This window comes from Myxine glutinosa, chromosome 2 (assembly GCF_964187855.1).
Source record: "Myxine glutinosa chromosome 2, kmMyxGlut1.1, whole genome shotgun sequence".
NCBI classification, from domain to species: domain Eukaryota; kingdom Metazoa; phylum Chordata; class Myxini; order Myxiniformes; family Myxinidae; genus Myxine; species Myxine glutinosa.
This window is the reverse complement of record NC_136262.1, coordinates 163,170,400-163,183,411: the sequence shown is the minus strand read 5'-3', so window position 1 is coordinate 163,183,411 and position 13,012 is coordinate 163,170,400. Positions and strand designations below refer to the sequence as shown.

The 13,012-nt window shown below is 39.4% G+C and overlaps 2 protein-coding genes across 14 annotated transcripts in view; both read right to left on the bottom strand.

Annotated features, from left to right (window-relative positions):
• Window positions 1-13,012, bottom strand: part of LOC144890982 (protein FAM200C-like) — a 1,200,974-nt gene that overhangs the window by 1,123,754 nt on the left and 64,208 nt on the right. The gene's annotated exons all lie outside the window — the stretch shown is intronic.
• The window catches only part of LOC137421113 (heparan sulfate glucosamine 3-O-sulfotransferase 1), a 461,391-nt gene continuing 450,950 nt past the window's right edge, over window positions 2,572-13,012 (bottom strand). For all 13 annotated transcript variants that reach the window (XM_078771896.1, XM_068106844.2, XM_068106846.2 and 10 more), the window contains 2 exons: window positions 6,773-7,001; window positions 2,572-4,676 (listed from right to left, as the gene is read on the bottom strand). In XM_078771896.1, the coding sequence (XP_078628022.1) occupies window positions 4,345-4,676; window positions 6,773-7,001 (561 nt within the window). In that variant the 3' untranslated portion in view covers window positions 2,572-4,344. The remainder of the gene's footprint in view (window positions 4,677-6,772; window positions 7,002-13,012) is intronic.

The window sequence follows — 13,012 nt, the reverse complement described above, 5'->3', positions numbered from 1 at the left end:
TGAAAATAATTTAAAGTGTGGATGAAACCTCAACCACTCACCTTCCCTCTCCTCAAGCTCACGGTCACGTCCAGGTGCCTGTAAAAAGTATAGTAAACCTGGGACAAACATTTGGTTATTCATAGTGCCAAAAGAAGGGTAAATATCTTCCAGGCCTTCAGAGCACAGATGCTGATGACAAAATGTAAAATTGTTCAACAACTCAGGCAGCCTGATTTCACCGAAAATTACACCTCATTTCGGGTTATTCTTCTCGATTGTGGCAAACATCAAGGACCAGGCCTTCATGGAGAGTTCATATGGATGACATTTTACTTGAAAACCAAACCAAAAGTTTGAATCTTATCTCCATATAATCTGCAATAAGCCATAATTAATTTTCTTTTTCCAATTTTCTTCAAATACTGTATTGAAATCACATATAAAGAGTTGGAAGGCAAAAAATGGAAACATTTACAACGGGGTGTAGGGAAGGGGTACGGGTGAGATGATAAGCAAATTATTCGGAGGAAAAATTGAAATCACATCTTTTGTAATTCTCTCGTGAAAGCTGCTTTACCAACAGGATTCATAGAGTGGAATTTAGGAACAATCTTACTCCAGTAAAGTAGTGTTTGACGTCACGCATACAAACACCAACCAGACTAATAACTAAACATGGAGAAATTAACGATTTAGCTGTCAACAAGATCAGGATGAATCGGTAAACAAATATGATTATTGATCTGGTAAGAGTGACCTGATAGAATGATCAAAAACTAGAGTAAACTTGTGAATTTTAAATTATTTTTGTCAAAGAGTTTGTTGATCATCTATCTATTGTATTTAGTCAAATAGACAATATGCATGTCCAATACATGTGGTGGATCTCACCGGTTCATGACTGAGCACCGTGTAATGGTTAGCAGGTTCACTTGTTCACAAAGGTTAAAACTGGGTTAACAAAAGTTGAAGTTTATAAAACTAAAGTCTGTGACTTGCTTCAGAATCATTGGAATCTCCTGCGATGAAGCTAACTCCGAGGGCCTTTCACTCACTCACCGCAGACAGGTTGGTGGTCTTTCTGTCTTCTACCGACTCCTATCTGGCCTCGCTCCCGTTGCTCTATCTGTGCTCTGTCCCCCAAATATTCCTGCAGGTCGCACAAGATCTGCCAGCAACCCTCTTATGGTTAAACTGCCAAAATCTAGGCTCTCTGCTCACCTTCACTCTTTCATTCCCCTTTTCTCCCGCCTCTGGAACAAACTCCCTCACTCTCTTCAATCCCACTCCTCCCTCCAGGTCTTTAAAACAGCTGTTCACCACCATCTCTTATCTTCCCCCATCCAAAACCTTGATCTTTTCTACCCCCGCTAATTCACCCCAGATCCACTTTTTAAAAAAAATTCCAACTTCTTTCCTGGAAGTCCTTGCAGTGTCCATATGTTTTATACCTCTCCCACCTCCCCCCAAGCCCTCTCCCTCCCACAGTTCTCTCGATGTCCATGCTCTCAAATGTTGTGTTTGTGTGCTTCCCCATCTCTCCCCATCTTGTCTACCGCTCCCCTTATTATGTGCTTTATGTGTCGATTTGACTTTTTTGTGATTAATATTAGCTCTTTCACGAGCCCCGATCTTGTATACAAACAACAAAAAAAAAAATTTGGTTCCATTTTTTGTACTCATTCTGTTAATATTGAAAGGACCATTTTGAGCAACAAAGTGAATTTCATTTCAATTATAGGATGCACAAAATAAATATTTCACTAGTTCATCAAGTACATATGGATTATCTTGGACTTAACACTTGTTTTTAAGGAAATTCAGCATTGGTGCTCGAAGGGCGTATGCTGTCCCTCGGATGGATGTTAAGCTGGGCGTCCTGTCTGCTGGCATTCGTTGATGGATGTTAAAGATCCTATGGTGTCCTTCGCAAGGAATAAGCGAGCGATCATTAACACCCTGAACAAATTACAACTTCCTGCTATAACCTACAGGGGGCACTGCATCAGCGGTCCAGCTGTGTCTTCAGAAAATGATGTTTCCTGCAGCCACGTGCTGCATATAGAAAAATAAAAAGGTGCAGTTTGCAAGATGAACCTCGATTTTTACAAGTTGAAATAATAATCTGGAAGGGAACAATTTGACAAGGGCAAGCTTGCAATCAAAAATATCAAGTTGGCCGAGTTGTCAATATTTCTTCCATTTTAGAAACCACAATACGAAATCCACCCTTAATTACCTCCACCACCAGAGTTATGGAGCTTAGGTTTGTTACAGCAACGAATTGATTGAATTTCGGTGAAGACCTGGATACCATTATTTTTTTAAATTTTCTAAGTGATTCTTCACCATTGAGAGATAGGGCCAAAAACGATTTAGAGCATGACATTTCAATTATGGATGGGTTATTACAAAACTTGGTGGATGATTTTGGCAGGTGAGAACAAGCAGATTAGAGCTTGGTTCAGGTCCGGATCCAGATCCAGATGCAGCCAATCAGTGGGATAGCAAACGTAAATTGCCCAGCCTGGTGGAGATATGTGCTCTACTGAGTGCAGTTCTAGTTACACCATCGAAGGCAAGTCAAGATTGAGACATTTGTCTTTTAATTCTGTATTGGTCCTACACATTCCAATACTGAAGTACACAATAAGTCTAGGAGAAATATCTGGCCCAAATTAAGCCGTGCTCACACATTGGGGTAGGGAGGGGAAAGGAAGGGAGTGGGGCTTTAGGAAGGGGAATTGGGGTGGTTTACTGATACAGCGCAAATAGGGAAGGTCCACATATGGTATGCAAGCATCAATTAAAAAGGCCAATACGATTCATTTGATCCGTGCTCAAGACGAAAAATACCATGAAATAAAATAATCACATCGTCCCTTTAAAGCATGGTAATGTATCACAAGTGCGAAAGAGGATTTAGCAAAATAATCGGCGGTACAAAATAATTGTTTAAAATTACTATGGAATGGATATTCGAAAATCCGTTGTTTAGGGTCTGCGTATTCAAACGGGCGAGTTCAATTCCCCGTCTCTAGTCACAACACGTCTCTACTAATGTTTCACGAGTCGCTGGTCAGTCGGAATTATTAGCAAATCGTAATTACTCGGAGAACATCAATGAAACTAGCTATCGCAGGCAGTCAAAACGCCGACAAATCATTCAAAATACTACATGACAACACAAAGGTTACACACATTTAGTTTTTACACGATAATAAGCTCGTGACAAAATAAAATAAAGAAAATGAAATCGCCAGGATTTTAAATCGCAGGCTTGAATTTTCGCTCGGCCCATAGACAAAATTATGTTGCCGTATTCGGTGCATCAAATATGGATCGTCTGATTGGCATTTCCTCAAGCTTGGAATGGCTGAGCAACATTCCCTGAGGAAAGGGCACTAAACCTTGGTACAGAGGGATCCAATTACGCCTTGTAGTTTTAATCTAATTATGCACTTTTACAACGCATTTCTCATGAGAACACGAGTTGACCATACGACAGAGTTAACACACGGAAAACCCGTCCCACTGGAATAGATTAAGAATAAATCCATGGCTATGTTTCAGAACTGTTGGTTATACCAACAAAAGGTATCGGCACTGTTACAATCTCACCACGTCGTCCATCCACCTGACAAAGATATACACCGACCTTCCGACTCAATTATACACATCTTACTTCAGTCTCTCTTCCCTACCTATTCCTCCACCTTCTGCCTCATAATCACAAAATCATTCAAACAACACACTTTTCAAAAGCGCAAAATCCCAGCGATGCGGTACTCAGATGGAGCATGATCTTCTTTACGATGTCAAACTCTGTGTGACATCTCGACGTGTTCCGACTGAAAAAGGCCCGGAAAGGTCACGGAAATGTCCTGACAAGGACGAACAGCTTCTGCAAATGGCTAGTTGTTATTTTTTTCTTAAAATATTTTCATTGATTGGAAAATTACTCTTGCATGAAAAGACCAGGCCTTGGCAGACTTTTCTGGAAAATCGCTTCGCTGCTGTCAGGTTCTTGGAGAAAATGTCCATCAATGTAGAGTTCTTGCTGAGCCAGTGGCTATTTTTGCAGCCCTTCTTTCGGAGAAGAGCATTGTTATGCTGCTTGCGGCTTTGGGATTTCTCAGTCTTCCAACATCAAATAGAGTAAGGAAAGCGGCTTGTACACAACTTCTGAATGACGGGAAAGTGGTCAAAAAGTACAACCTTAGGGGTGAGGGTGGGTACAATAGTAATTGTCTTATTTGTCCGAATTTGTTTAAAGTTGGGAAATTTGAATGCAAAAATACAACTACCGATGATGCATGATGAGATCTCACAAAGCCATTGCGCCAAGCCACGGTGACGCGTCTAGGCCCAGTCGAAGGTTTGTCCGACGAGAGTGTAAAGCTTGTGGTTGGGTTTTCTGAAGAATTCCTGAAGCTGCGCCAGAAGCGTGGCGTTCACGTTTGGGTGTGGCCGACCCTTCGAGTCATTGAGGCATCGGTTGCGGCGAACGTCTCGCAGGCAGTAAAAACCACGCGTGGCATTGAAGTAGAGGTGGTCAGACCCGAGAAAGGAGGGCAAGCCCAGAAATTGCTCGACGCGTTTCAGCTCGGGCAGGGGCTCACGGATAAGGCGATCACCATCCACGATGAGTAAGTGATCACGGGAAAAGTGCCTCAGCCAGTTTTCCATGTGTCCTGAAAAAAAAACACAAAATGCAGTGACATTGCCATATTACGCTGTCAACCTCTCAATCTTACAACTGCCCTCGTATTCTCCCTGGACATGGTACTACCAGACAGACATAACAAACAACTGAGTTTATTTCAATAACAAATTATAGATTTCAAAAGCGACCGTCATGCGTCAAGGCTTGTATATTGAGGTAGTGCGAGGAACCATTAAACACGTGAAAAATCTCATCACAATTGCCTGGAACAGCATTTAAATGAAATTTCGGCAAAAGCACAACGAACCCAATCAACAAATGGTTTACAATGAAGATGTTAGAATTTTCAAAGGCAAAAGTCACCAACCTAAAGTGCACAAAGGCTCAAAATCAATGCAGCCAAGACTAATGAGAACAATGAAAAAAATAATTTGTAGTTTTGAAATCTCTTCAATGACCCAAACTGTATTATATTTGAATTAGCACAGATGGCCAGATGAGGGCTCTGCTAGCAAAAACAATTTCAAAACACGTTGGAAAGCACATTTCCACTCCCTTGCCCCTTTCATCATGTTCCACTGCATAGATGACCATGTAATGGGCCAGCTAAGAACAGGTAGTGTGTGTGTGTGTGTGTGTGTGTGTGTGTGTGTGTGTGTGTGTGTGTGTGTGTGTGTGTGTGTGTGTGTGTGTGTAGGTGTGTAGGTGTGTAGGTCCTTCGCTCGCACCATAACTATCTGATTCTGAGGTACCATACTTATTTGCAATGGTTATACTGAGTGGTTTGCCATTGCCTTCCCAGAAGTAGTTATGGCAGGAATTTGTAATTTGTTCAGGGTTCCGGCGATTGCTCATCGCCGGTTCGCAAAGGACACAGGGGGAACTTTAACATTCACCAACCTATGCTAGCAGACGGGACACCTGTTTAATGGCCATCCTTGGGACGCTACACACATTCATGATTCACCTTGCCTGTGAAACAACGGGATGACAGTTTATAGCTGGGTCAGGATTCAAACCCAGGCTAGACCACGAAGAGGTGAGTGTGCATACATCTAAGGCACCCTGCCATCATAACTACAGGTTAGTGAAAATGACATTTATTCATGCAAGATTCATGCAGCCTTTTCAAAAAAAGGCTGTTTGGAAGAAAACTGTTGCACTATTTCTGCTGTTCCTGATGCAGGCCAATATCCCTCTATCGTGTACATAATAACACACAGCATCACATAGTACGTAGTGCTGTGATATCATCACCTGCATGTGAGACTGAGAGGCTCAGTAGAAAACAATGCTTACGTCTTTCGAGGGTAAATTACTATGACAGAAAAGGGCAGGACTAGAAAAGACTCAGTTATCATCGAAAACACCAATGAGCAGGGAGAACCCCACACATAGGTGAGGAACGGCAGACAAAACTTGATATTTAAATGAGACATGTGATAGTCACAATTCTCTGCCATTGAGTACTACGACACACCAGGGTGGCAAATGTGCAAGATTTGACCTGTCAGGTGCAGATCCAGGTGGGGGAGGGATGAGGGGGTAGAGTGGAGACTAATTTTCAGACAACTCTTCAAGCCACCAACCTCCCCTCCCCGATCCTCCAAACATGCGGCCCTCTTCATCAAACAGAATATCCTTTTTCCAAAATAAACAGTAATTCATCAAGCCTCTTTTCAAAAAAAAAAAAAAATCACATACATAATGTGATTGTGTTCTGCAATGAAACGGATCAAGTTCTGAGCTCAACTGTTTCGATACAATGTATGGTAAAATACTGCACATGGTAAAATATTTAATAAGTTATAATGATATTTTAAATGCTTTGGGGAATGACAAGCAGATGTGCTGCTGTCAGGCTATCACGCACACATACGTCAAATCTTGGATCCATCCCCACTGGTTATCAATAATGTTTTAAAACTTGTGAAAAATACAAACTGCACATTTGAATATAAATGCGGTCACCATAAACATGTTAAAACTAATAGGTTTGTCAAAACAAGATTTGAGCTCCTGTTTTGTAGAAGTGAAAATTTAATGCAATACAAGGCTGACTAAGCCTAAGAGAGGCTGTAGACCAACATGAGGCCTGGTGGTGATGGTGCCATCCATACATACCAGCGTAGAGGCTCCGCTGAATGGCTTTGTAGTCGGTGTTGATATGCTTGCCATCACGCGTCAGTAGCACTTCGTCAAGGCTGGGACGCGCCTTTCCACGCTCACCGCGATTGTGCATCAGCTGCGTGTAATCGGACAGCAGGCGGTCTATGGGATCACGGAGGATGAGGAGGAGTCGGAGATCTGTGATGTTCAGTCCTGCATACATACTGGCTATTCGCCCTGGTACCTGTGTGCAGAAAAACGAACCTGAGCACCCAAGTCGCATAACTGTGCTCCCAAACAGACAACTGCATTCTCAAGTCATATTCACGATTCAGGAAACTGTTGATTTAATGGATAAATTGCCTGTTATGGAGGGGGGGGGGGGGAAATTACAGGAGTTATAATCCTGCTAAAGTGGGCCTTATAACTTTAATCAGTGATAGTTTATTTTCTAAATTCTTCCAGAAGATAAATTTCATTGTAGGATCTTATGATTGAAATATTAATGAAAAATCACTCATATAGCGACACTTGGCAAAACAGAACAAAGTGGAATGGCACTCTGTAGAGCATCCTTTTGACCACAAAAATAATTGGTCGTTGAACTGATATGCAAATCTCATAATTTTGCATATCAGGATGAGTGACCTGATATGGAAATCGTCTTAAAATATTGAGTTAATCGGATGAAAATTGACAATTTTAGAAATTTGGCCTATGTTGACATGTTGGCCTAAGTTGACCTCATAAATAGTTGATGGTTGGTTTCAGTAAGATGATATGCAAATCCTATTCATATTTCAAGTCAATCGGATGAAAATTGAGGATTTTAGAAATATGAAAAAAAGTGATTGACCTTTGGTCTATGTTGATCTCAAAAATAGTTGGTGGTTCAATTCAGTTCGCTGATATGAAAATCCCATCAAATTCCAAGTCAATCGGATGAATATTGAGTATTTTAGAAATTTGAAAAGCTTGTTTACCTTTTGCCCTATGTTGACCTTTTGGCCTATGTTGATCTCCAAAATAGTTGGTGGTTGAATTCAGTTAACTGACATGTTAATATTATTCAAATTTGAAGTCAATCGGATGAAAATTGCTGATTTAAAAAAATTGAAAGAAGTGGTTGACTTTTGGCTTATCTTGACCTTTTTGCCGATGTTTGCACCCTTTTGCCCTACGTTGACCTTTTGGCCTATGTTGATCTCCAAAATAGTTGGTGGTTGAATTCAGTTAACTGACATGTTAATATTATTCAAATTTGAAGTCAATCGGATGAAAATTGCTGATTTAAAAAAATTGAAAAAAGTGGTTGACTTTTGGCTTATCTTGACCTTTTTGCCGATGTTGATCTCAAAAATAGTTAGTAGTTGAATTAAGTTGCAGATATGAAAATCCTATTAAAATTTCAAGTCAATCGGATGAAAATTGAGCATTTTAGGAATTTGAAAAATGTGGTTGATCTTTGGCCTATGTTGACCTTGTGACCTATGTTGACCTAAAAAATAGTTGGTGGTTGTTGTTTCAGTAAGATGATTTGAAATTCCTATTCAAATTTCAAGTCAATCAGATGAAAAGAGGATTTTAGGAATATGAAAAAAGTGGTTGACCTTTGGCCTATGTTGACCTTTTGACCTATGTTTATCTCAAAAATAGTTGGTGGTTGAATTCAATTCGCTGATATGAAAATCCCATTCAAATTCCAAGTCAATCGGATGAAAATTGAGGATTTTAGAAGTATGAAAAAAGTGGTTTATCTTTTGCCGATGTTGACCTTTTGACCTCAAAATATATAGGATTTTGTGGGACCACAAACTCTACTATATGGTGAAATTTCGTGAAGATCGGTTAAAAATTGTCACCTGTAGGCAAGTATAGATGAGTGGCCATATTAGAAAATCAACATAGGCCAAATTTCGAAAATTGTCAATTTCCATCTGATTAACTTAAAATTTGAAGACTATTTGCATATTAGGTCACTGAATTCTACCACTAATTATTTTGAGGTCAAAAGGATGCTCTGTGAGTGCAATTCTACTTTGTTCTGTTTTGCCAAGTGTCGCTCTATGAGTGATTTTTCATTTGTCTGTTTGTTTGTGAAAAAAATATGTGACAAGGACGAACTAATTCGATTTTGGTGAAGATCAGGATTCGGATCCGGCTAGGAGAATTTTTAAAGTAATTCTTCACCATTGGGAGATAGGACCAAAACCGATACATAGCAGGATATCTCAAAACGATGTGGACGGATTTGGCCGAAACTTGATGGAGAGGTTGGGTGTTTCACAACTAATCGATTCGATTTTGGTGAAGATCTGAATATGGATTCGGATACGATAATTATTTAATTTTAAAGTCATTCATCACCATTGAGAGATCGGGTGAAAAGCGATGTATAACATGATATTTAAAATAGTTATGGTCGAGTTTTGACTGAACTTGGTGGACCAGTTGGTTAGGTGACAAGACACAAGCCGATTAGATTTTGGTTCAGGTCCGAATCCAGATCAGGCCTATCGGTGGGATACAAAACAAATTCAGCCTGGTGGAGGTATGCACTCTACCGAGTGCCATACTCGTTAAAACTGCAATTCTGATTAAAGTCCAGCCTCTAAGAATGTCATTCTTCAAACCGAGAAGCGGAGGGAATGTTAACTTTGGGTTCTTGTTGTTAAATTGGCTGCTTTGTCGGCGTTGATTATTAAAAAGAAAAAGTCCATGGTATCCTTGGTAGAACAAGACTTGTGTGCCATTGATGTGATCACAAGTAAAACTTGCAAGCTGAATTTGGCGATTTTCACATCCTGATACATTCCTCACAATTGATGTGACAATTGAAATACTCTATAACTGAGGGATTGCAGGTTGAAGGGAGAAAAAGCACGTGCAGCAAAAAAGAAAATCTCCATTCCGAATTAAAAAGCAAAAGTTGAATGGAGAGTTAATAGAACACTTTACCCATGCAGTATTGAAAAAAGGGACATGATCGGGGGGTCTTCGAGCAGCAAATTTGATTGATTGCCATGAGGTAAAATTCCGTAATATTTTGTCCAAGTACTGCTAAACGGAAGATGTTTTGAGAACATCAAAAAGGACATTTGTGTTCTATAGTGTTCAAATATATAATTCAATCGAAAAATAAAATAAAGATTTTAGAAGTTGTAGAAAAACTAGAACGGCACTCTTCCACGTTGCGACGTCGACCGATATGCCTCCGTCTACATTATTACATCATTATATTTGAACCACGTTTTATTTAAATCTGATTAGCTGTTCTCAAGTTATCATATTTTACCTCACATGACCTCTGACGCTAAAATATAATCAGTTCATCTTTTCATCATAATATATACTTGTACCAAGTTTGGTCAAAATCTCATCACTGGTTCACAAGTTAGTGCAGTAACATAATTTTTACCTAATGGGACCTCTGACGTTTGACCTCTTGACACCATATTGTAATCCATTTATCTTTACATCATTACACATACCGTACTTGTACCAAGGTTGACTTAGTTCCCTTCAGCTGCTATCAAATTATCCCTGTAACAAAATGTTTTACAGACTGACCTTTGACCTCCTGCTCCAAAATCCAATAAGTTCATCTTTACATCATTATACATACCTGTACCAAGTTTGACTTGGCTCCCTTCAGTGGTTCTCAAGTTATCGCGGTAACGAAAACCTATCACGGAAGGACATACAGCCCGAAAACATAATGTCTACGGCGACTTTGTCAGCGGAGGTGTACAAAACTTTTTTCGGAAGTTTAACGCTGTTGCTGCAGCATCTTTTGCACCACCTTATTAAACATGTTACATTAGTTATTCGTGCCTGTTTGTTTATGTCCTTTATGCCGTACTTAAAAACAGTAGGTTTCCTGTTTGGAATGGTTTTTCATTTTGCCAGAAGGGACACTGGTAAAAAAAACAGTTACCAAGAGCGAGAATTGCTTTGCAATACATGTCCCCTACCAATGTGATATATACAGTCACGTGAAAAAGTAAGTACACCCCATGTAAAGTTTTGACTTTTTCAACATATACACAAAGAATTAAGTTAAGCACCCCCCCCGTTTTTTTACAACCTCGCACATTACAAGTTTGTTGTCGTCAAAACAGTGTAATATACCCATGATATTGCTATATTTTCTGGAGAAGTGATATTATGGTCACATAAAAACATAACAATCATGCCGTTTTCAATATTTTATTCTGAATAATTTAAGGTGAAATTTTTTGGGAATTTTAGGCATATTTTCACCTCAATTTAAGTATGGAGCTATAGGTCCATCACGGACAGTGTGGATGACGTTTATGTTGTCTAACGTACAGTCATTGTTCTGAGAAGACCTCTAGCGATCTTTGCGTCAATAACGTGTGTAGGACCCACGTGATCGGATCACTGACGCAACCAATCACTTTTTTTCACTTTGATCACTCAATTTCATCAATGGATAATTGCTAATGTCATACCAATCATTATTTGATCTCACATACCTTAGAATATATGCCAATGTATACATATACACAAAGAATATATATTAGGGGGTGCTTACCTTAATTCGTTGTGTAGGGGTGCTTAACTTAATTCTTTGTGTATATTTCAACATACAGCTATTTGATCTTCATTTCAACAATATTGAGAGATAAAGGTGATATAATATAACAAATATCATGAAACATTTACATTTTGTAGTCCATCGTATAATTTAAATGAACATAAATGCAAATTTTGCATGTGGAAAAAGTAAGTACACCCCATGAAATGTTTTTTAAATCTTTTTAACATCTGTGGACATATCAATATTTGATCTTCATTTAAACAGTATCGATAGATAAAGGTGATCTAATTGAACAAAAAAACAATGAAAAATTGACTTTGCAATAATTTATTCAACAAAAAATTGTTGCACAGCATGCACTATTGCATGCAAAGCTCGTTTCAAATCCCCCCCACAACATCTCGATGGGATTTCGATCCGGGCTTTGACTTGGCCATTCCAGAACCCTCCATTTCTTTCTTTTCAGCCATTCCTTGGTGGATTTACTGGTATGTTTAGGGTCATTGTCATGTTACAAGGTCCACCTTCAGTTGAGCTTCAACTTTCCGACAGATGGCCTCACATTATCCTCAAGCACCCTCTGGTACAATGAAGAATTCAAAGTGGATTCTATGATGGTGAGCTGCCCAGGCCCTGATGCAGCAAAGCTGCCCCAAACCATAATATTTCCACCACCATGCTTTACAGTTGGTATCAGGTTCTTGTGGTCAAATGCTGTCTTTGGTTTTCACCAAACATGTCTTCTGGTACTGTGGCCAAATAGCTCTACCTTTGACTCATCTGTCCAGAGCACATTGTTCCAGAAGTGCTGGTCTTTTCCTAAGTGTTCATTGGCAAACTTAAGTCTTGCCCTGATGTTCTTTCTGGACAGCAAAGGTTTCCTCCTGGCAGACCTCCCACGTAGATCAAATTTGTGCAGCCTCTTTCTAATGGTAGACTCGTGCACTATGGCATCAACAGTGGCAAGAGCTACCTGTGGGTCCCGTGATGACATTCTGGGGTTCTTTGAGAGTTATTTCAGCATCTTGCGGTCTGCTCTAGGGCTGAACTTGCTGGGGCGGCCTGGACTGAACAAGTTGGCAGTTGTTTGGAAACTTCTCCACTTGTAGATGATCTTCCGGACAGTCGAATGATTGATTTCAAATTGTTTCGAGATCTTTTTAAATCCCTTCCCAGACTCGTAGGCATCTATAACCTTCTTTCTGAAGGCCTCAGAGAGCTCTTTTGATCTAGGCATGGTGACGCCACACACTTCAACAACAAGTAGTGATATTTGAAGTAGTGATAAATGTAGGGGTGTACTTACTTTTTCCACATGCGAAATTTGCATTTATGTTTATTTAAATTATACAATGGACTACAAATAGTAAATGTTTCATGATATTTGTTATATTATATCACCTTTATCTATCAATATTGTTGAAAGGAATATCAAATAACTGTATGTTGAAATATGTTGAAAAAGTCAAAACTTTACATGGGGTGTACTTACTTTTTCACGTGACATATATATATATATATATATATATGTCAGGTCTCAGATTTGTTACTGCTTAATGCTCAATTATAAATGCCGGTTGACTGACGTATTACCACGTAAGCTATGTTATAAAATGCTGTTCTATAATGTTATTTCATGAGTTAATAAAATGTATTCGAACCTTAGGTAGGCTGCTTGAATCGTAGACATA